This window comes from Cydia amplana, chromosome 12 (assembly GCF_948474715.1).
Source record: "Cydia amplana chromosome 12, ilCydAmpl1.1, whole genome shotgun sequence".
In the NCBI taxonomy this organism is placed as follows: Eukaryota; Metazoa; Arthropoda; class Insecta; order Lepidoptera; family Tortricidae; genus Cydia; species Cydia amplana.
This window is the reverse complement of record NC_086080.1, coordinates 16,372,919-16,398,231: the sequence shown is the minus strand read 5'-3', so window position 1 is coordinate 16,398,231 and position 25,313 is coordinate 16,372,919. Positions and strand designations below refer to the sequence as shown.

General features: G+C 37.2%; 1 protein-coding gene across 1 annotated transcript in view; it reads left to right on the top strand.

Moving 5' to 3' along the window:
• LOC134653159 (uncharacterized) overlaps positions 1-25,313 on the top strand; it is a 28,566-nt gene that overhangs the window by 769 nt on the left and 2,484 nt on the right. Inside the window, exons 2-6 of the mRNA XM_063508503.1 lie at positions 207-346; positions 2,816-2,939; positions 3,890-4,157; positions 4,689-4,874; positions 5,499-5,671. Of these exons, the coding sequence (XP_063364573.1) occupies positions 274-346; positions 2,816-2,939; positions 3,890-4,157; positions 4,689-4,874; positions 5,499-5,671 (824 nt within the window). The 5' untranslated portion in view covers positions 207-273. The remainder of the gene's footprint in view (positions 1-206; positions 347-2,815; positions 2,940-3,889; positions 4,158-4,688; positions 4,875-5,498; positions 5,672-25,313) is intronic.

The following is a 25,313-nucleotide window of genomic DNA, read 5'->3' as shown; positions in this document are numbered from 1 at the left end:
AAAGAGGGTAAACAATCTTGATGTATCTTTTTATTTAAAAATACTTTTCAAAAGAAGTTACAGCAAATATGTAATAATTATATAGCATACCATTTACCCACTATCTCTTTGCTTTATCAGAAGTGTTCAAAAAATAGTACCTAACCTTTTTTTTTAAACCCAACACTTTTCTGGCTACCACCTATCTAAAAATAAGTTTCCTTTAGCTTGTAGGTGCAACACTGGGATGTGCTTCGGCGAGCTTTGAGTGTGCGGTGCGAGGCAGGAACTCCAATGCATTTCTGGATAGACAAACGCAGCCAGTGCTACACCGGCCGCCACCGCGTGCCCTCATCTTTGTCAGCTGGTAACATTTCGCATTTAAAACAAGCAACAACGGTTGCACGGCCAACAGAAGTGAAAACTCACTAAAATAAAACATCAACTCAAATAAGATCACACTTTTTCATTAACATGTTTATTTACATACTGCCATGACAATGTCAAATTATTTGAACATAGGTAAAGAGTCTTGAAAAGGAGTCCGCAACATAAATGTCAAATAACATTGAGTTTTTCTTTATTGATTTAAATGCCATTTAAATTATGAGTGGCCACCTTACGCCCCTTACGGTCACGTGATCGCCTTACGCTATCTCGAGTTTATCATTTTTTCCCCACCTCAAAAAGTGCCCAGCGCTGCCAAAGAAGTTTTCACTTCAAAAAAGTAAGGATGCTATGTATGCAGAATTTTGTACTCTATCGCACGTTGATAATTATATTGCTGTTGTGTTTAGTCTGTGCGGAAAGAGAAGAGTCGTGGAATGTCTCTTTCCGAACAGACTCTATGGGCGTGGCTGCAATATGGGTACGAGCGTGCGATAGAGATAGGACATGGCAGATCAATGTACGAAATTCTTTGTGCTTAGGGTCCTTACTTTACCCTCCTAAAAAGGCCCAGCCATATAAATGTTAAACTTAAATTCTGCACTGGAATTTGAACCTAAAGTGCAGGGAATAGAGTTGTTTTTTATTTGTTTGAGAATTTAACGAAACAATAGAAATGCAACTCTGTTCCAATTTAATATGGTTTAAATTTGCTCGAATTGAAGAAGTACTATAGGTAGGACCTTGGGCCTTAGGAGGTTAGGAGAACAGACTTGGAATTTTATTTAAATGCTTCATTCCGCACACGAGCTTGAGGAATCATAATGATTTACATTTATCACAACAACGAGGCGTTCAACTTTTGTGAAAAAGAAACAATCTCAGAAATCACCAGCTTTGGATAGTACAGAGAGCAACAAATGTTGTTTTCACATTATTAACACAATGAAATACGAAAATACACATAATCTTACAATTTCTTTACAATCTGTCACATGCATTCTATTTTTATTAGCTTAAATAATAATGTGAAATAATTTCCTCACCCTGCTTTGGGTATGTGTCACATAGTAGCAAAATTATTTATACCTTTTGGGTGTTAACATTTGAATCCCTCACTATGCTTAGGATTCTATTCAAGAATCCTTCGCGTCGTTCAGGATTCGTTCACGTAAATATGTAATTTTTTTTTCTCCCTCGTCACACAATCTATTATTTCACTGATCTAGACGAGTAAGGCCCACCCCACTTGCACCATCCCGCTAACCCGGGTTACCCGGGGTTAAGCTGTTAAACCGTTAACCTAGTGTCAAATTGTATTGGTAACCATGGTAACTCCAGGTTTAACCGGTTAACCTCGGGTTAGTGGAATGGTGCAAGTGGGCCTTAAGTAACTTAGGCTACCTATTTTCGTATATATATTTTTTTTAAACTAAGTTTTTAGGTAGGTATAGAAAACTGATAGATGTATAAAGATATTTTTTCGAGAGAAAATATACCTATGTACTTATATTCTGATTTGCGTTGGACCGAGTTGCGTGTTGTTCGGGTCAAGCTCGATAAGGCTAATAGTGACCTATTTCGTGACAAAGTAAATCGAGCATGAAAACTGAGCTGTTAGCAAGCTGGATTTATTGAAAGGTCAAATTCCGGCCGTGCTTAGAGCGGGGCCACACTAGCGAGTTGCGAGCGAGTTCGCTGCGAGTGCGCAACGACTTCGCTCCCATTCCAGTATGATAGTACGCAGCGAAATCGTTGTGCGCTCGCGGCGAGAAGGTTTCAACTTGGTTTCAACACGTTTAAATATATTATAAAAACGGGTTACTCACGTATGCCCGTACCCGTTTTTAATATATTTTTTCTATTCCCGTACTTTTATTTGTCATTTAAAGGGTCGTGCACACACCTTTAAAACCCTACTTTATAGTTGTCAAGACAAGTCTCTAGTCTATTCCCCAAAAAAGAATTTGTGCATACACGCAGTATCTTTTTGGCGATTTTACGATACTTCGTGTAACCACTTAAAAAATATTGAATGAAATACAGTGTTGTCAACCTTATTTTAAATGTCATCTCTGACAAATAAGTGAACCATAGACATGTTTTTATTTCATTCATTCATTCATTCTTTTCCCGCCAGTACCCTCCATTTTTGTTACTTCTTGAATTAAAAATATTTGTTAAATTTACAATTTTATCTCAAAGTAAGTGCTTGGTCGTAGAAAAAGTATTGTATGCAACGTTGTTTAACTGAGTCAAAAAATACTCGTGGCGTCTTTATTAACAATTTTCGGCTTCGCCTCAAATTGTTACCCACGCCACTCGCCTTTTTTGACCCCTCTTAAACAACGGTTGCATAAAATACTATAATGTCTGTGTCTCACGGAAGTTTCGTTATTAAAATTGAACACGTTTAATTAAGTAGGCAAATTATATATTTTCGTATCAGGGGTGGGGCGGTCGCGCGGTCGCGTGTGCGTGGGCGCGCGTAAGGGCATGGCAGCGCCCGTGCACCGCTTCGCGGCCGTCGACTGCCCGCCGCGCCGTCCGCCGCGCACGCACCGACACTATGGGTGAGTGTAGTGTCTAGGGTGAAGGCTTGCGACTGTTAGGCAGGAGATAGGCTTGCAAGGCCTACAAAAGGCTCGGTAGGTTACCTACTAGTAGCTGGGGTCAGCACCAGGGATGTTGCGAACATCCGCAACCGCGGAACTTCCGCATTATTTTCAACATCCGCATCCGCATCCGCATAAAATCGATGCGGAGCTTATGCGGATGCGGATGTCGTACAAGTGGGTTCAGGAACGTCTTAGCGGCGGCGTAAGTGCTAGGTGATTTCGTCATTAACTATAACGAAATCGTCTAGATCCAGAAAAGTCGGCCAAGTTACTGTTTATTACATATAACGCACCTATATTCTTTCTCAAATACTAAACGTTTCATTTTTTTTTAATAAAAAAATACTAAAAATGTAATATTTGACATTTTCTAAGTACCTAATCTTGACATCGGCATTCGCGGATGTGAGCCTTTAAATATCCGCATCCGCGGATGTCAAAAAATCGGCATCCGCAACATCCCTGGTCAGCACGTCCCGCTCTTACGCTGCCAAAGAGAATTTGAAATAGAGGCGGACTGTCAAAGTAAATTATGTAACCACAGTAAATTTACTGCCACCTTTCGACAGAAGATTAAAACTCTTAGAACGCCATTTGACCTTTATCCTTATTCTTTCACTGATATGCAATCTTTTCGAGCGATGGCGCCATACCTCTGACCTACTGTGGCTACATAATTTACCATGACAGTAACTCTCTATACACTCTATTGTCTTTGGTACTGCCTTCATACTACCCATGAGTTAGAAAATACGTCATCACCGCCATGGTCAATTGGGAATGTGGTGGTACCGATTCAGAGTCGACTGATTTACGTGAATTTAATTTTATAGAGGTACCACCTACAATGTAGATCCCACATATTTACCTAAATCTAACAAGACTTCCTGTTCCTCCCCTCACAGACCCCCACCAATGCCGCCGGTACACACAAGCCGGCGTCAAAACGACGAGCCAAGCCTCTACGTCGAAATACCCCCCGAACCCCCTCAACCAACTATCGCAAGTCTCGCAGCCGCTAGAAGCGTAACCCCAGACACCCTACTAAGGACCGCAGCCCTAGGGCTCCACCACTCACCGATGATGGCCCCGCATTTGAAGTTTGGGATGCTGGTGTCGTTCGCGCTTGCTACGGTGTTCTTAGCTGGTGCCAAGTACTATTTCGATCGGCAGGTCAGTGGTTGTCAAACTATATGGGTCACTGGGAGGGGTCGTGTATGACCCCTTTTTGCGGGGTCGTACTATATTTTTGGATATAAATTCTTTCGAGTTTAAAATATTAATTTGATCTAACGGAGGATTTATGTTACAGCTTAAAAAATTGAATAGAAGATACCTATTTAGTTGTATGATGAATATAAAATGTATGCAACAAATTGACAAGTTATGTTTAAAGACACCAAAATTAATTGAAAAGTATTAATTTTGATGGTTTGATTAAATTTAATACGTACATACACAAATACACACGTACATACATACACACACGTATATACATACGTACATAGGCGATTTTTGGTGTCCTAACAATTCCAGATTTACACAGATAACTGCATCAAAGAATAACTTAGTCTATAAACTGAATCCAAACAAAGCTTTAGAATTAGATGACTTCATCTCGAAATCTCGTTATTTATGACGTCACGATGTGATGGCACATGAGATCTTAAAAATGTCGACATAGAGTAACGAAGTCTCCCATAGGTGGCACGCGACAGCTCGGCCGGCGCCGAAGTGAACGTGGTGGTGGCCGCCGTGTCGATGGCGTGCGTGTGCGGCGTGGGCTGCGCGCTGTCCATGTGCCGCGCCAAGCCCGCGCCGCTCGCGCCGCCCGACCGCGTCTCCTCCACCGCGCGCCGCGCCGCGCCGCCGCCGAGAGAGGACCCTTCCGTGAGTACTTATATGTACTCCTTATTAGTCAGCTTTCAGAGAGCGTCATCATCTTCATCGACCTGCGGGGTCAGCACGGTTCCATTTTTATCGACTATCACTATGCCCGTCACTTTCGCACTTACATACTTGTTAGAACGTGACATGCATGGTGATAAACGATAAAAATGCTACCGTGCTAATAGGGCTGGCCTTCGAGTCTATTACCGATTATACAAGCAACAGTAGGGCGACGTTTTTCATGGCCGTGTAAGCCAATACGGGACGGGAAAACGCGACCACAACTCCTATTTGTGAACCGGGATGTTTAATGCGTGCATGTCTCGCTTGGCGCAGTCCTTAGTACGCAGTAAGCAAACCATTCAGAAGGCCTTGGTGTGCTGATGTCCATCATGACCAGATGTGATGTGACGACTAGACAGCGCGTTCGGAGTCACGAAGACTAGTTTTGACTGCATAACGAGCTGCAGGTCCAGTGACTAATAAGGTGGAGTTTACCAATTAGAAGTCGGGTAGGAACGGTTATTAGACGACTGCGTCCCCGGTGAAGCCGGTCAAATCAGTTTTGGACACTAATTTGAGGCGTGTTCAAACTTATTACCAAAAGGTAAAAAAAAATTCCAGCCGCCCACGGAATCCGGCGACGAGCTCTCCCTCAGCGCTCTCCTGGAGCGTTCCGGCTCCTCGCGCAACCGCTCCAGCTCCCGCTCCCCCGCCCCCGAGGCGCCCCCGCCCTACCACATCGCCGTGCTGCTGCCCCCGCGCTCGCCGCCCCCGCCCGCCTACAGCGCGCTCAGGTAGCTGGAGCATCTCACCGGCACCGAGTACATCATATAGGTGAGCCCCGACAGATCCAGTTGTTTGAGCCGTTTCGAGCTGTGATTCGACTGTGACTCGTCCCACGTCTGGGCGGGCGAGGTCGAGTTTATTTACCTTTATACTCATATGAGTTGGTTTATAACTAAAAGGCTTTGTGATTACAGATCGAAACGGTTCTACTGAATTATCCTTGATTTAAATCCAAGTAATAGACTCGGATCTACTCCAGAAGACGAAACAAAATTTTACAATACTCGCTCGTCCTCCGTTATAGTAAGAAGAGAATGAGAGAAATAAAAAGATTGAACATTTAAGACGAACGTTTATAAATTTGATTGTCACTGTTATGAAATTTAACAATAATCTAGCTGGATACCCAACTTCGTGGATTTTTGCTGTTATTATCTGGATCTGAAAAATAAAATTAATAACAAGGGCTCAACTATGTGTTGTAAACACTTGGTGTCGTGTGAAATGTGAATTGTGACACTTGATTGTACCTAATTTAAGTAACGGTTACCAAACGGTACCATGAGAGCCAAATTAATGAGCTTAGTGGGGCGAATAAATGAACGAGTGTCTGAAAACTCGTAAGGAGATAACTTTAAACAAATTCCTATTCTATATAGGATATTTCTAAAAGAAAAGAACCAAGGGCATACTTACGATATTTAAAATTGTAGAAAATAAAATTTTAAATCGGCAAAGAAAATTCAAGATCTTAGCTACCTAATGTTGACAGAAGTCTTCTCACGACTGTACGATTTGTTCGGATAGAATCTCAAGTAAGAATGTACTTATATTATTATTTTATTAGATTATATTTTAACTTTCCCTTTTCTTATATAACACTTTAAACTCTCGCATTTTGTACACCTATTTAATTACACAAACGGGTCTGCCGCGATATAATTTCATTGTTTTTACCTTAAATTCCGACGTTTCGGCTGAGTTGCACCATCAATAATGAAATTATATCGCGGTAGACCCATTTGTGTAATTAAATATGTTTCCCTTTTCTTCCTCCCGGATCCGATCAGTCGTGAAGGAAGCCTAGTGATAAAATAAATCACTGAATGTCTTATAAGGATCTCAGTTTTACCAAATTGATGTTGTAAAGACAGGGTGCATAAGTCCTGCGCGTATACCTTATTTTTGGAGAAACATTGTAACAATGGTTCGATATTCTCAGATTGATCTTATCAAATAATCTAAAATATGAATTATGTTATCATTGCTTTATTTTCGACCTAAAATAAGGATATGTATATGGAAAGTTTAATATTTCTGCTTCTGCTAGACTTAAACTAAGCACGCACACTATCAGAGCATTTATTTGACGCTCTCTGCTTTATCCAAATGCTATTTTAATAAATTTTACTTAATTATTGCACAAAATGAAGGAGGACCCCGAGTACTTAATTTTTATTAAGAAGGTGTACGTATTTATTATATTAAATTAAATCAGTGTTACCACTTCTAATAAGGGCTTTAATAGCGCACAAAAAAATGAACTTTTGTCTATCGAAATAGACACCGAAGTGAGAGAGAGAGAGTCAAATAGACGAAACTTTGATGTTCACGCTCCCTAAGTTCCTAAAATAGGAATCGTGTTAGTAAAGGTTGTATAGTTTGGCTCAGGACTATCTCATTTCAAACATAAACGGAGAGAATCATACTGTCTATGTCTTACGCTAGTACTAGCACCCAACAGCAAGGGATGAGTATAATTTTCCTGGTTCTTACTGACTGACAAGTTGTGATTGCCAGACTATATTTATTGATTAAATTAAACTCGAAAATATATTTCGGTCATAAATTTCTTAATCTAAGTCTAACCATCGCTCTTAAAGTAAAAGTTCACGAAAACCATATTACGAAGTGGTAATACAGATTGTTTGTGTGATATTGACAATGGTAAATTATCTTTAAGAATGTGAAGTCCAAAGTTGTGTTGTTAAATAAAGAAATGTCAAAGAAAAGGCTAACACGCATTCAAGGAAAATAAGAAAATGTTAATAGTTGTATGCTCTTTAGTATAACTGATGGAAGTGATGGATGCTGTAGGTAAGACTTTTGGTTCTGAATTCGCTAAAGCGCTTTAAAAGTAGGTACCCTAACATTTTAAAAGCCTTGTTACCTACTCTACTGTGTCTACTGTCTCTGAGTCTATTAGTGTCTCTGAGTCCACAGGGTCTTTAAAACCAAATTTAAGACAAACAAAACTGTAGCACGACTCATATTGGATGTTGAACACTCAAATAAACCCGTATCAAATAGGGGTCACATTGGGGTCGTTCCTTAAAAAAGTTTGACAACCACTGACTACCCAAATTTTTTACCGCGTTTATTTTAGGTAGTTTTCTTTAAGTATGAATCGTTCTTCTAGTGATAGGGCTTAGCAAAATGAAACTGCACTTAATGCAGAAAGCAAGCCGCTTTGCTCAGTGATACTAGGGACCAATCTGAATGATTTCATCCGAGGAAACACAAATTTCATCCACCAGAATTCAAGATGGCGGACCTTTTCCAAAATGGCGGCTGCAAAATTTAAAAAAATTGTAGACACAGAACGGCTGCACCGATTTTAGTGATTGATATATGAATCAATTCGTATTAACACCTGTAATTGTAAAAAAAATATACCTTTTAATAAATTAAAGATGGCGGCCAAATATTAAGAAAATTGTGATTTTTTATTTTATTTTTTTTCCTTCTAATGAAAATAACAACTAAATATTCTATGATATGGTCACATATTATTTTATTTAAATGAAACCTGATAATATTATCTACAAAATAAAATAAAATGCTTGACAATCCGTCGAGTAGTTTTTGAACTATATGCATTACAAAAAGCGCGTAACAGCCGCCCGAAACGGCTCGCTCGCGCCAAAACTGACAAATTTGACGATATTTCTTTATTTTTAAAGGTAAAAAAACAACAGAAAATATATTTACTTTATTTAATGGGCTATAAATAAATATTTTTTGATAGTTCCGCTTGATAAATTAAAGATGGCGGCCGAATATTAAGAAAATTGTGATTTTTTTTTCCTTCTAATGAAAATACCTAAATATTCTATGATATGGTCACATATTATTTTATTTCAATAAAACCTGATAATATTATCGACAAAATAAAAAAAAATGCTTGACAATCCGTTGAGTAGTTTTTGAACTATATGCATTACAAAAAACGTCCGAAACGGCCCGCTCGCGCCAAAACTGACAACTTTGATAATTTTCTTTATTTTCAAAGTTAAAAAAGGACAAAATATATTTACTTACTTTAATTAATGAGCTAGAAAAAAATAAAAAATATATTTCCGCTAATTATTTACTCCTTTTTATCATTTTCGTCTTTTACTAGTTCTTTTTCTTCGGTTGAACTTACAGAAAAGAGGTGACCGAAGAGCTGGCGGCTTCCTCGCACAACGTATCAGCATTGCAATACAACGAGGAAATGCCGCCAGCATCCTTGGTACAATGCCTCAAGAGCCTATTTTAGATTTAAGCTAGTTATGAATTTATTTCAGTAGTACCACTGTATATATATTTTATGTAAATACAGTCTGTAAAAAGAAAAGAAAATTCATATGAAATCTGAACAAAATATACCTAATACATATAATTAAATTAAATATATAGAGACGAACGACGTCAAACCGTCCCGCCCAGTGTGGCGTAGATCATCTATGTTTATGCAACATTAGTTGTTATATGTTTAGGCACTGGCTCTCCGTGCACCAAAACGGGAACAAAAAATAGTATATTACTATTTTAATTGTTTTACTTTTATTTTGTTTAAGTTTAAGTCTCTATTTAATTATTCCTCTTGGCTTTGCAACTTTAAAATTGTATTGTGATATGGGTGTACAACTGTACGTGTTGCCTGAAATAAAACTTTATTTATTTTATTTATTTTATTTTTTTATGCAGCTGCCTTTGCATGTGCTGCATTGAACTGTGCAGGGTAGACCCATCCTCTGACACGTGCAGCTCATTGTTTCGCAGCCATTTTTATTTACTGCGATATTTCTTTCAAAGCTGGTGTAACTTCAGGGTGTGACAACCTTGACAACCACGTTTTGAAGCAAGACTTCTTTCCTTTTGTATGGAAATAAGAAGTAAGTAGTGTCACACCATGTAAAGGCTTGAAAGCCACGAAGAGGTCGATCTGTCAGGACTCAAAGTATTAGCTATTTTAGGAACTTCGGCATAACGGCGTTTATTTGCAGTCCCGGTCAAGAGCAGGCCACTCTTGCAGGCCAGCCCGGTCAGCGGCTCGTCGAATGCCTGCCCGTCTTCCTTCTCGTTCTTGTCTAACTCGGCTATTTGGCAGATAAAGATCCCATACAAGGTCTATTCTCTTCGCATTTACTTTTTATACCAGTTGTAGATATGAGGCCTGAGATCTGCTGGTACTCTTGAAAAAATATGGCTGTTGATCGGGATTGCAAATAAACGCCGTTATGTTGAAGTTCATAAAATAGCTAATACTTTGGGTCCTGCTCTTCGTGGCGTTCACACCTTTACAAGTTGTGACACTACTCCTTATTTCCGTACAAAAGGAAAGAAGGCTTGCTTCAAAACATGGTTATCACACCCTGAAGTTACGCCAGCTTTGAAAGAAATATCGCAGTCATTAGAAAGTCTTCCTGAATAATTCATGGCTATACTGGAAAATGACACCTGCTATCTATCTGACACACAAACAGCACATTTGTAGGTCAACCTGGTACGCAACTATTTGCTACTCAAAATAAATTGGTAACCAGCATCCCACTAACATCGGCAGCATTACACAAACACGCGCTTTGTGTCACATCAAGTGGGCCACTTATGGGGCAATGCCCTTATTTTTGATTATGCTTCTGTGCCATTGCCATTTTCTTGGGGTTGGAAGTCAGCCAATGACAATTGGACACCGCAATGGTCTGAAGCCAGGGATATATGGCGTAAATAATCATACCTGGACCATTGCGGCTGTAAATAAAAAAGGCTGCGAAACAATGCGCCGCGCGTGTCGGAGGATGGGTCTACCCTGCACAGTGCAATGCAGCATAATTATGCAAAGGCAGCTGCAAAAACGAAAGGTATAATAGATAGACAGAATACTCTTTATTGGCACACCTCAGTAAAAAATATATAAATCAAGTATGTATTAAGTAGATGAACTACGCCAAACTGTCACGCCCTTCCATTACTATTTTAATACTACACACATTGAAATAGTAATGGAGGGCGGGACAGTTTGGCGTATTTCATCTCTATATTTCATACTATATATTTTATTTAATTAAGTATATATAGAATATTTTGTTCTGATTTCATACGAATTTTCTTTTCTGTAAGTTCAACAACAACAAGGAGTAAATAATTAGCGGAAATACATTTTTATTTATTTATTTATCTCATTTATTAAAGAAAGTAAATAAATTTTTTGTCCTTTTTTACGTTTGAAAATGAAGAAAATGATCAAAGTTGTCAGTTTTGGCGCGAGCGGGCCGTTTCGGACGTTTTTTGTAATGCATATAGTTCAAAAACTACTCAACGGATTGTCAAGCATTTTTTTTTATTTTGTCGATAATATTATCAGGTTTCATTTAAATAAAATAATATGTGACCATATCATAGAATATTTAGTTATTTTCATTAGAAGGATAAAAAATCACAATTTTCTTAATATTCGGCCGCCATCTTTAATTTATCAAGCGGAAATATCAAACAATATTTATTTATAGCCCATTAAATAAAGTAAATATATTTTCTGTTGTTTTTTTACCTTTAAAAATAAAGAAATATCGTCAAATTTGTCAGTTTTGGCGCGAGCGGGCCGTTTCGGGCGGCTGTTACGCGCTTTTTGTAATGCATATAGTTCAAAAACTACTCGACGGATTGTCAAGCATTTTATTTTATTTTGTAGATAATATTATCAGATTTCATTTAAATAAAATAATATGTGACCATATCATAGAATATTTAGTTGTTATTTTCATTAGAAGGAAAAAAAATAAAATAAAAATTCACAATTTTCTTAATATTTGGCCGCCATCTTTAATTTCTTAAAAGTTATATATTTTTTACAATTACAGGTGTTAATACGAATTGATTGATATATCAATCACTAAAATCGGTGCAGCCGTTCTGTGTCTACAATTTTTTTAAATTTTGCAGCCGCCATTTTGGAAAAGGTCCGCCATCTTGAATTCTGGTGGATGAAATTTGTGTTTCCTCGGATGAAATCATTCAGATTGGTCCCTAGTATCACTGAGCAAAGCGGCTTGCTTTCTGCATTAAGTGCAGCTTTCGACCCAAATATCGCTGTAAGCACTATCACTATTCCTCGCGTTATCTCGGCTTTTTGCCTCGGCTCATACGAGTAGGACCCTCGGGTCCGCTTGGCAACTAATCCCGAGAAAGTATTAATTTCTTATCCATCAGTTATTACGCTTTAGAAGTTTAGATGCTACGCGGTGTTATAAAAGTGTTATTAATTTATGTAATCTGTAATCATAATCATCTTTCAATGAAAATTGCAGATGATATGTATGTAAGTATCGTAGCAATTCAAGAACGGTGTTCATCGAGAATGTTTTAAATAAATTACAAAAAACTTACCTTTTGTAATAAAGTTTGTATTTTATGCGGAGAGCATAATTTTAAAAACCCCATAAATAAGTGTTATAGGATAGTCTGTGTATAGAAGTCGTTCCACGTATGTAGGAAACATACATTATAATATAATGTGTATAATATGGTCCAAATGGATTGGAATGTAAATAATATGTCGGTATGTTAAGGTGAGGTTATCCAAACGAAATGAGCGAGGTGAAAGTATTGAAAGTAAAGTCTGACCAGGAATATATGATCACGCGCCATGTTGCGGAATTTCACTGGAACAAAATTTTTCATACTGAACTGAACTGTCACCCTATACATGAGAATAACAGCGCCCTCTTGACAATGATCATATATTTCTGGCATAGACTAGGAATCCTCTAGACGGAGTTTAGACCAATTATTTCATGAAACCGATGCTGCCAAAAATACTGGGGTGCGGGGGACGAGGTGAGCGAGTCCCGTGCCGTGATTGGTCCGTTCAAACTCACGGACGTCACACAAAGACACATTGTCTCGAAAATGGAGTAAAACTACCGTATATTTGTGGCAGGGGGGTAGCGCTACTATGCTCAGTCTAGAGGATGTCTTGTCAGGCTTTAATTGGATAGCCAGAAATCATTTATGAGTAATCAATTAATTAAAATACGGAATTTTACCATTAGCATTTATCATTTATTTCAGTCTTAGCCAACTATTTTTAATGCCTCAAAATGAATTATATGTTTGATCTGAAATTATTTAGCTATCAGCTAATAGTGATTGACAAAGTTGTGATATTACCTATATTTTAATTACTTATTTATTTATTTGCTAGCAGTGGTGAACATCACAAAACTTACATCGACCAAATTATCAGTACCTAGGTAAAGTAAAAATACATACATACTTACTACTTACCTATTTTGCGGTTGTGTTGGTTGTGGTCCGAGATATTGAGAGGTAGGTAGGAGAAATTGATTAGGGACTCGCTCGAAATGATACCTTTACCGCGGCGTTCTATGTCTAAAGAGCCGTGCTCCCTGTGAATTAGGACCCTTCTCTAACGGAAAGCCACAAATAGATAGTTTTTATGGATCAGTCGAAAAGCTATTCGAGAATTTCGATATTTACAAAATAAAGCCAAATATTAGGTTATGTCGTGTTCGTTGTAACATACATGTCATGTACCTACTGTCAGCCTTAGTTATATCTATACGGATTATGAGCTCTAAATTTTCTATAAGTATTAGGGTAATTCGCCAGTAACTGGCCACCCTAAACTAAAAATGAATTATATTCACCTATAAACATGTTTCATTTTAGTATAAGGTGGCTAGTTATTGAATGCTGGCCATTTGTTGCAACCTCTTGTACTAAAATAAATTCTGTTTATAGGTGAATATAATTCATTTTTAGTTTAGGGTGGCCCTAACTCTTATACTTTCTTACTGACATTTACATAAGGTAATTCACCAGTAACTGGCTACTGTTAGCAATTGGCCACCAAATGAACTCTATTCACCTATAAACAGAATTCATTTTAGTAGGTATAAGGTTTCAATAACTGGCCACAGCCTTCAATAACTAGGCGCCTTATACTAAAATGAATTCTGTTTATAGGTGAATAGAATTCATTTTTAGTTTAGGGCGGCCAGTTACTGGCGAATTACCCGATTTGTGATATTTATTGGTAGAGAATACTACCTTTGACGTGTTTTGTTCTATAAAAGCGTTATTAAAAAAAAATGTCATGTGTCAGATCTTTTTGATCTCTTCGTCCGTATAGACACCTGTTGACTGTACACGTGAGTAGTACATTCGCTTGTTAAGATCATATGCTCATACGTTGTCTCCCGATATGATAGTTAGCGGTTGGTAGTCTGTGTGTCTATATCTATAGTTGTTATGGAGAGATATGTACATAGAATGAAACGGTGGTGACTTTAATAGGGGCGGCGCGGACTTAGAATAGTCCAGTCCGACTAATCTGAGTTGAGTATTATGCTCTTGAATGCCGGAACGTGGATCCGCGCAGTAAGTATTGAATTCTAATTAATTAATAATTAGAGTTCTATGAGCTACATACCTACTACCTAAAATTTAAACAAACTTTGTACAATAACCGCGCCGTCAAATAATGGATAATGTATGTAATATAAAGTAAACGTGCGTTTAATTGACATTATTTCGTGTCACTTCTAAAATTTATTTGTCCTCTTACGATAATTTGAGTAAAGGATCCCTTCCATGTTTATGCTTTAAAATTGTGATTCTAGTCCTTGTGTTTTTAGGTTTACGTAAAGGCAACGAAATATACGAGCAACAGCGCTTTAGCACCAAATAAAAAAAAAAAACATTGCTTTAGTTTGTTTGCCTTACGGCAGAAACATTGGTCGTAGAAGAAATGTCTTCAGAAAATCGTACCCCTGAGTTTGACAGCCAAAGTAGATGGCGCTGTACCTCGCCATGTGCTAAGATAACTTTGGACGACCAAATTTAGCTGTTAAATTCAAGACATGAAGTTCATCCTTAACATGAACTCTAGGCGTCACATTCGCACTAGCGATCCTTTCACAACCTATACAACATTCTTAGAAAATTGTGTACCTACCTTATTATAATCCGGCCCCAGGAACTCCGACGAATATCTCTTCAAATGAAAAGCACCTTTCCTTGTCAAAACTGTTTATTACACTTTTTCTTGTGAAATAATCGCTAGACACAAAAACTCTGCCCGCACGCATCTTTTTCCTTTTATGTTTCCTAAACCCGCCACAGGTGGCGCTGCGTTGATCGTCGCTAAAACGTCCGATCAAGCAAACTACTTAAAAATTTAATATTGCAACTAAATCTTGTAATTAAATTAACAATTATGTTTTAAACATTAAATTAAAATAAATAAATTATATAAATTAATATTTCACACTTATTGTTTAGAATTGAAATTAAAAGTAAACAGTTAGGTACTTTAATGAACGAGATGGACCGACATGAATATTCGGAAAAGTACTATTTAAATGGAATACACTTTTAAGCCACGTCGGAACGAGATATCTGAATTAAAATTATAATTGAAATTAATAATTAAGGTCTTGGTTCGTCAAGCGTTGTAATACTCGGCCATCCTGGGTCATCGGTCGCGGCCCGCGCCGATCGAATGAAGTGTTCTTGTCGCCATAACTCTGAAATAAAATAATATTTACACAGTAACTTGTTTTAATAACATAAATTAAAAATCTTACCTAATTATCATCATAACTACCAAAATCTACAAATGTAATCCAGTTATCATTGACCCTATAGTCCGGGAGTCAACTACTAAATTAGGAAGGTGATATTTAATAGAACACGTAGTATCTAAAAAAAAAAATGATGTTCCTGGCAGCACTCTTGTCTCCTCTTGTAGCCTTTGTTATGCTGTTATTAGAAAGTATATCATCACACAGTTTGTTACTTCAGCGAGTTTTTCACACAGTTTAAGTATTTCACACAGATTGAAATGTTACTTCTGATGGTTATATGCACACAGTTCGTGTTAATATTTTATATAGTAATCATGTAATAATAGTTCACACAGATAGATACAATCTGATTTAACACACAGTTTTTTTCACAGGTTATTAATATAGTATGTTTCACACAGATTATTAGGGCATTTCACACAGATTCCAATATCTATCACACAGATGATTCACACAGACTGGGATATATATAAATATACACACAGAACTTGCTATTAGCAAATATAGCTCTATATTTGCTTATTTATGTTATTGTAGCTTATACAGAATTTGACATACATATTTTGGATTTACTGGTAAACTATTGGTATTTGAAGAGACGAGCAGGCAAAAAGAAAAAGAACTCTGACAGTTAGTACAGTAACACATATAATTGTATTATGACACAATAATAAAACATTACAGTTGTTGTCATCACACAGAAATCACATAACCATATGAAACATTTTTGGAAACGGCAGAAAGAAAATATTATAACGTAACGATAAATCAACTCTCTAATAAATCTATAAGGTCGTCACGATCTACTTCGTGATCCGAATCTGAGCTATCTGATACAGCCGGCTTATATGGGCGAAGAGAATCTCCGGCGACAACTGTACTGAATTTTCTATACCCTTTAACCCCTTGTATACTATTAATCGTATATCTATCAATTAATGGGTCAGCCTTTGAAATTTTATACGGACCGGTATATACGCTACCTAATTTCTTTGTGACACCCGTTGCGTGGTCACGAGAAATACCGCCCTTCCACAAAACCATTTGTCCAACTTGATATTTAGTGCACTTTTTATGTTTTCTATCGTACCGGTCTTTCATGACAGTCATATTTTTATCGATGTTTAATGCCGCAGATTTCCTTCTTTCATTAAGCTGTGTTTTTAGATCAGTATTCTCGCTGTCAATGTTGGGATAAGCCGGTAGGAGAGTATTTTTATGGCTGAACATTAGGTTAAACGGAGTTTCACCTGTAACCGCATGTGGAGTATTATTGATGCCCCAGATAACATCGCCTAGTTTCTCATCCCAGGTGCACTCGCTCTCTGCTGTGGTGTTAAGGCCGTTTACTATGGTCCTGTTTACTCTCTCGACTTGACCGTTAGCGCGAGGACACGCTACTGCATTCAAAACGTGCTTGAACTGCTTTTCACCTGCAAACGCTTTAAAATATCTACTAGTGAAAGCCACACCACGATCTGTAATAATTCGCGTGGGATACCCAAACACAGATATTATATCGTTTATATTTTTTATAGTTTCAACTGAACTAGTGCCTTTCACTGCCTTTGCGAAAACAAATTTCGTAAAAGAATCAATGGCTACCAATATATAGGATTTTCCGTTTCGTGTCTTTAGAAAAGGTCCCAAATGATCAGCGTGGAGTGTATGCATCGGTACATTAATTTTAGGAATGGGATGCAGTTCACCTTCACTTTTACCATAATTTCCTTTCGCATATGCACATGTTAGGCACGAGTTAACATATTTTCGTATGAACCTCGTCATGCCAGGAAACCAAAACTGGGACTTTATGGTTTTTTCACATTTGTCAAAGCCTAAATGCCCTATTTGATCATGGTACTTTTGTAACAAGCCCCATTTTGCAAGTTTTGGTATGACAAATCGACTACCATAAAAAGTCTTGCGGTATAAACACCCATTCTCTATCTTATAGTTGTTTACAATATCTGGGTTATTAGTATTTTCTTTAAGCTGTTTCATGATACTCTGTATGTGATCATCCTGAAGCTGTAAAGTCATGCGCCAATCTAGTTCTTCTATGCGCAGTACTGGGACGGTATCGACGGGGTTCCTACTCAGGGCGTCTACATGTTGCATCCGAATGCCAGGTCGATACTCAACTTCCACATCAAAGTCTTGAATGGCGAGCCACCAACGCGCGATACGTGGGATCAGATCTTTTTTTAAAAGAGTAGTCCTAAGAGCCGCGCAGTCTGTGACAACTTTAACTGGGATACCGGTCAGGTAAATGCGAAATCTCTTTAAGGATTCTACTACAGCCAGAGTTTCCAATTCGTAACTATGATAAATTTGTTCTTCGCGACTGGTTACTCGACTGAAATAGGCTACAGGCTTAAGATGTCCGTCGCGTTGATATTGAAGCAAAATTCCACCTAATCCCATCTTGCTCGCGTCTGTGTGGAGTTCAGTTTTGGCATGTACATCATAAATAGCTAGTACAGGCCTTTGTGTCAAAATTGTTTTTAAATTTTTGAACGCAGACTCCTGTTCAGACGACCATTTCCATTCCACATCTTTCTTTGTCAAGTAAGTGAGGGGTCGTGCAATTTCAGCAAATCCTTTGACGTATCTTCGGAAATATGATGCTAGACCTACAAATTGACGCACTTCATGTACATTCCGAGGTCGCTTAAAGTTTGCTACGCTATCGATTTTTGCTTTTCCTGGTCTTACAGTGCCTTCCGTTATTTCATGACCTAAATAATGAACATGTGTTTTTAAGAATGCACATTTTTTAATATTTAATTTTAGGTTTGCTTGTGCAAGTAATTGTAAAACCTGCTCTAGAAGACCTAAACCCTCTTCGATTGTGAGAGACGGAATCATGACATCATCAAGATATATAGCAAGTCTATTTTCTAATGAGCCTAACGCACGACGGATAAGGCGCGAAAAGACAGCAGGCCCGTTTGCTAGCCCAAATGGCATTTTAATAAATTCATATTGACCATTGGCAAATACAAAGCTAGTTTTGCTTATAGAGTCCTCGTCCATTTTAACCTGGTAATAACCCTGAGCCAGATCTAACGTCGTAAAATATACTTTTCCTACAAGTCTGTTAATTTGGTCGTCAATATTTGGTAATGGATATCGATCCTTTACTGTTTGAGAATTTAATGCACGATAGTCGACACATAATCTGTAATCTCCATCTTTTTTTTTTACAAGGATGACAGGACTCGCATAATCTGAGGTCGACTCTCGGACTATGCCGGCCGAAACGAGTTCATCGACTTTTTGCTGGACGATTTGATTTTGTTTGTATGACATTCGATACGGTTTAAAATATACAGGCTGGTCAGTAGTAGTTTTTATTTTCATTTGCACTAAGTCACTACAACCAAGGTCATCTGTACACTCTGCAAAACAATGTGCGTAATCGTTTAAAATCCGTAATAGATGTGAGGCATCATGTTCGCTTATTTGACCGACGTTTATCATAGACGGATCCATGTTTACATTTTCACCTGAGGATGAATTTACTTGCGGCATGTCTGTTACAGTTAAAACATCGCTTTGTACATACATTTCCGCGCGACTAATGAGCTTATTTGCAGGCCATTTTATACATTTCTCACCGAGATTTATTATGCGTAAAGTGTAAGGAGTCTTTTCCAGAAACGTTTGAGGAATGAAATACGAATATGGCCCAAGTGAAAATACCACTGGATTTGTAATCAAAATGTTTTGAGATTCAGATTCTAATTCATGTTTAATATAAACAGAAATGTCGCTGCTCCTGCCGGGGGGAAGTTCTAAATCATGCTCTAGGTACAGTGGAACTTTATTCACAAAGTCAGAGTTGTTTAACTTTATATCGCTCAAATAATTATCGTCGTATGTTGTGGCACACAAGATGACACTTGATGACGTTGTAACAAGGCTCACATTAGCACAATTTATTAATGGTTGTCCCACTATCAAATCTATATCACTTAGCGGTTCATTCGTTATTTCTGCATTACTTGTGAGATGCAAATCATCGATGAACAATTTGAATTGTATTCTACCTAGTGACGCCGTAAGCAATCCTCCGAAACCCTTAAAAATGACGTTCGATGGCACAACCTTTGTGCACAAAGCCTGAGCCATTTTAGCCGTCATAATATTTACTTTACTGCCTGTATCAATATATCCGACTGCTGGTACATCATCAATGGTAATACGTTTTATATACAAATCATTTATAACTTCGTACGTAGTGAAATATACTGTCAGTACCTGTTGTTTTGTTTGCGGACGCTGAGGAACGGCGGGCGACGCTCGCGAGGAGCCTGCGGCGAACCAGCAGGCGGCAGCATCGTGTCCGGTGCGCTGGCAGACCTGGCAGCGGGTGGCGCGGCAGTCCCGAGCTTCATGTCCCGGCTTGCGACAGTTGTAACAAAGTTTTGGTAGTAGTCCGGTGGCGACGCTTCCCCGACGCCAACCAGCCTTTTGTTCCGCCGCTCTAACTTCAACCTTCTTGTAATTTTCTAGTGATGAAAGAAACCCATAATAGAGCTGATCAGGTGACTCGCAGTTAAAAGCCTTGGCATTGGCCTGCAATTCTGTCGGCAATCCACGTATTAAACAGGAGGCAGCGTCTTCTCCTTCAATCTTGCACTTTTTTATTAATGACATTTTATCGTGGTAATAATTCGTCATTGTTTCACGCTCAGTCTTCTTTCTCGCTAACATTTCTTCAAGACGTTCCACAAATTCTGTTGAGCGTGGAAATGCGTTTATTAGCTTTTCATTCCACAATTTCCATGATGCAGCGTAGTCATCTAGTTCGTCATACCATTCTCTAGCTGCACCTCGTAGTCGTATTTGCATAACAAATATTTTGTCGCGATCGTCCCATTCGTATAGATCGCCGAGTTGTTCAATTTTATGCAGCCAACCTTTTACATTGGTACTTCTTTTGGCAGGGTCAAATTTAGGAATTAATTCCGCATCTGCATGTGAAATATGACGTTTCTTCTTCGCAGCAGGTTGAGCAGGTGTATTTTCCTTCCCTGTATATTGGGTAACCCTTTCTTCTTTTCCGTCATCTTCACTTCCATCTTCGTCGTACTTTCTCTTCCCTAAACCTCGAAAATATGGTCCAAGCATTAGGGCGCGTTAAACGACCACTTCTGAAATATAATCCGGCCCCAGGAACTCCGACGAATATCTCTTCAAATGAAAAGCACCTTTCCTTGTCAAAACTGTTTATTACACTTTTTCTTGTGAAATAATCGCTAGACACAAAAACTCTGCCCGCACGCATCTTTTTCCTTTTATGTTTCCTAAACCCGCCACAGGTGGCGCTGCGTTGATCGTCGCTAAAACGTCCGATCAAGCAAACTACTTAAAAATTTAATATTGCAACTAAATCTTGTAATTAAATTAACAATTATGTTTTAAACATTAAATTAAAATAAATAAATTATATAAATTAATATTTCACACTTATTGTTTAGAATTGAAATTAAAAGTAAACAGTTAGGTACTTTAATGAACGAGATGGACCGACATGAATATTCGGAAAAGTACTATTTAAATGGAATACACTTTTAAGCCACGTCGGAACGAGATATCTGAATTAAAATTATAATTGAAATTAATAATTAAGGTCTTGGTTCGTCAAGCGTTGTAATATTATACTATAAAATGGGGCATTATCTATGAAAAGGGACCTTATTGTCGACGGCGGTTACGCCGCACAGCGTCGCGCGCCATTGTATTTATATCGGAGCATCGTTAATAATGGCGTAAGCGCCATCGACAAATTAATTTTATTTATTTAATACAAGGACCATAAGGTTCCTTTTCACAGATAACGTCACAAATAAACCAATTTCTTGTAAACAAGAGTACTTTTCATTGCCGTTTGCGCAAACTTAATAACAGTTAAAGATGTAATTTATTTTTGTGTAGTACATATAAATAGAGTAAGATTTAGTCGTTTAGTGCGTGTAATGTTATGTTCGTTCGTTGGCTGTTGACGCGATTTATCTTTTATATGGACCTTCTATAGAAGGGACTGATCGGCTGGTCTTTTGTAACAGACGCTTGACTATAATAAAATATTATTGTAACTGTGATATGTTGTTTTAATCCATCCTGTATAAACTAGATGAAAGTGATTATAACCTTTATAACGTTGAGAGAAGGTTTAACTTTGACTGGCCTTTCTTGCTCGTAACGCCATGACTGTACTTACCTGTAACCCTGTAAGGTTTAGTACAGTCGACGTCAAAGATATGTTTACATTTTTCGCCTTATTACAGAGGAGTAAGGTGCAAAAGTGTAAACATATTTTTGACGTCGAGTGTACGAGTCTACGAGTATTACTAAAAGCTTAGCTTAAACGACACAAATAAAATACTGATACAAGCTCATTTATATGTATATTCATTATTTAATAACATTAAGTACATCGGTGATTGTGATAAATAAATACAATTAATCTAAAAATTCACTTAACAAAGTGGTACATTATTACATCCATTGCACGCGTTCACATTACAATCACAATAGTCCAAGATTGGATTTGGTAACAGAAATAAAACAATACAAATTTATTAAATTCAAATTTTAAATAGGTTAATTTTGTAAAAAGAGGAATGCATAAAATACTTACAAATTCGACAAAAACGTCAGCCATCATAATCAACTTATCGGACACAATAGATTGACAGTCGGTAATAAAACAATCGAAGATATTATTTTCTTAAATTTTAAATGAAGGGCTTTGGAACACTTTATGATAATATTTATATATTCTCTCTTTTATATTTCTTTACATGTATGATACTACAGAAGTACAGATACACACCATGGTGGTGTGGTGTGCAAAGGTTTAAGCAATAAATGAGCCGTAAGAATGAACTAAACTATAAGTAGTAAATAATTTATATCTATTAATTATAATCATAACACAGTTGCATTCATAAATAAACACCACAAGTGACTAGGTGTAGATAAGTGCTAAGTAATAAATAGTCAGCCATTTAAAAAAATCACAAAAAAACCATAAGAAAAATCTGACTAAGTCGAAATGCAAATTGTTGAAATTATATTTAAGATCATTTTAATAATAGATTATGTTTACTAAATTACTTGTTTAATTTAATTAAAATAATTTGTTATAGGTAATTATATTATTAACGGGTAAGTTTTTGTTTTCATAAGCTGTCACGTAAAAATAAATAACGTATCTTTTTCTAAATTATAATATAAAAAATTAAAGTAAGCCTCGTTTATAAAGGGCAATGGGAATTCTTTAAGGGCTAAACATTCAGACAAAGGATAAGGAAGTGCTCAAGTGTCAGTAGTAGGCTCGTGTCGGTCATGAACTAAGAACTGTTAAGAATAAAATCCCGTGAAGGACCGAAAGGAACTAAATCTTTTTGCACGCTCTTAATCGGTCTTTAGGTCCTTTAGTTCAGTGGGATTGGAGAGCGAAAGACCTGTTTTAATGTTTAATATCGACATAATCATATCGTAGAACTTGAATTATATTTAGTTACCAAAGATTGGAAAAAAATCGAGTGTAAAACCGGTTCCTATTCATTCCCGGCTCTCAACAAATGCAACGACCGAACTGAACTTAAGGAACTAAAAGACCGAACTAGTTCGATTGACCGAGAGCGGAGCGCTCTCCGTAGTGAACGAGCAGGCACAAGGCTAACTGGTAGTACACAGAAGTATACTAGATATATGTATTAAAGTAACACACTTCACACACTTGTTTACACACATTGCTGCAAGAGGTCAGGTTTGCTCCTTGTGCTACACACACACACTGTTAACAAATTTAACTAGTAGTTCGCCCCGAACTGAGAACTCGCGGTTAACCATAAATTATATAGCGATTGACTTTGTTGCACCTACTTAGGTACTCGTATAGTGCGACATAAAATAATAGAAAATAAATGAGGGCGCCACTTTCTACGTACCTGTCACATTTTTGACAATTTAGTATGGACATTTTTGAGTTTCATTTTATTTAATTTCTACTATTTTATGTCGCTCTATAGGCGGCAATGGATCAAAGATCGCGTGGATTTATTGCAAGGTCTGTGGAGCCTTTAACTGATTGATTTAAGCAAAGATTAATATGTATATATAGTTGGCCAAGCAAATCTTGTCAGTAGAAAAAATGTAGGCGCGAAGGCATATGGTCTCAGAATATTTGAGTTTCGCGCCTTTTTCTACTGACAAGATTTGCTTTTTTGCATCAATTTTGAAGCGCCATTTACAAGTTTAGCGTTAAGTAATATAGATGGCGCTATTTTTTCGAATAAAAAATAAAAAATCGGTGTCAGTCAGTGGTGATTAATAATTACATGTCGAGCTGGGTATCTATACCAAGTGGAGTCCCCCAAGGGTCTATATTGGGCCCACTTCTATTTAACATTTTTGTTAATGACATAAGTACTTGTTTCCAGTTCTCTAAGTTGCTCAGCTTTGCTGACGACATGAAAATTTTTGCTAAAATTACCTCACCGGCTGATGCATACGCGCTACAATCTGATCTAAGAAGACTGGATACCTATTGTATCACAAATAAATTAGATTTAAACCCCTCTAAATGTTTTACAGTAACCTTCTCTCGTAAATCAAATAATATTTGTACCCCATATTCACTAAAAAGTAACATTCTTCAGCGAGTAGCAAGCATGAGAGATTTAGGTATTATTCATGACTCCAAACTTATGTTTAGTGAGCATATTGATAGTATAGTAGGTAAAGCTTCCAGGTCACTTGGTTTTTTAATGCGTAATTCAGTTTGTTTTACCCGTCCCAAAACTCTCAAAATTTTATATTGCGCTTACGTGAGAAGCAAACTAGAATACGCATCTCAGATATGGAATCCCCAATATCAAATTTATGTTGATAGGGTTGAGAGATTGCAGTTAAAGTTCGTCAAATTTCTTTGTTACAAAATGCGAATTAATTATAGTTCTACCAACTACTTCAAGCTGTGTAAGAAACATCATTTGATCCCACTTGTTAAGCGCCGTGAAATTGCAGATATAGTGTACTTAGTAAATATTATAAAAGGTAATGTAGATTGTCCAAATTTGCTTAATAAGATATTTTTTAATGTTCCGTCAAGGAGGCTTAGGCATTTTCGTCCCATTAGTAGTAATTACCAAGCTGCTACTAGATATAGAAAAAACAGTTTCATATGCAGGGCAGGCATGAGTTTAAATAAAGTTCTTATAAATTGTGATATTGACATATATAGTGATAGCATACCAGTAATAAAAAATAAATTAACTAGATACTTCATGGGTGACAATAATTCTGGCGCAGGTCAGGGCTCGGTGCATTATTGAATGTGTATTACTCGCAAAAGGTTTTTTCTTTTTTCTTCTCTTTACTTATTTTTGAAAACATAGATCATATACATATAGATCATCTGTTCTTATGCTTTGTGAACTTGTATGTGTAACTAAGTTGGGCAAAAACTTTTTATAATTTATTGTATTTCTATAAGTGAGAACCTATAATTGGCTCTGTGATTCTATTGTAATTTCTGGATATATGTAGCGCTGTTGGTTTTCCATGTACTAAAATAAAATAAAATAAAAATAAAATAAAATAAAGGGCTTCGTATACGGCTGTCCCTCCCCTGGATTTAAGTCACCACCATAGAGATTAAAATAAACTGTATCTGTGCTAAGCCGAAATATTTCTTGTCAAATGTCACATACATATGTATATTATGTTTATTCTATTTTATTTTTATCTT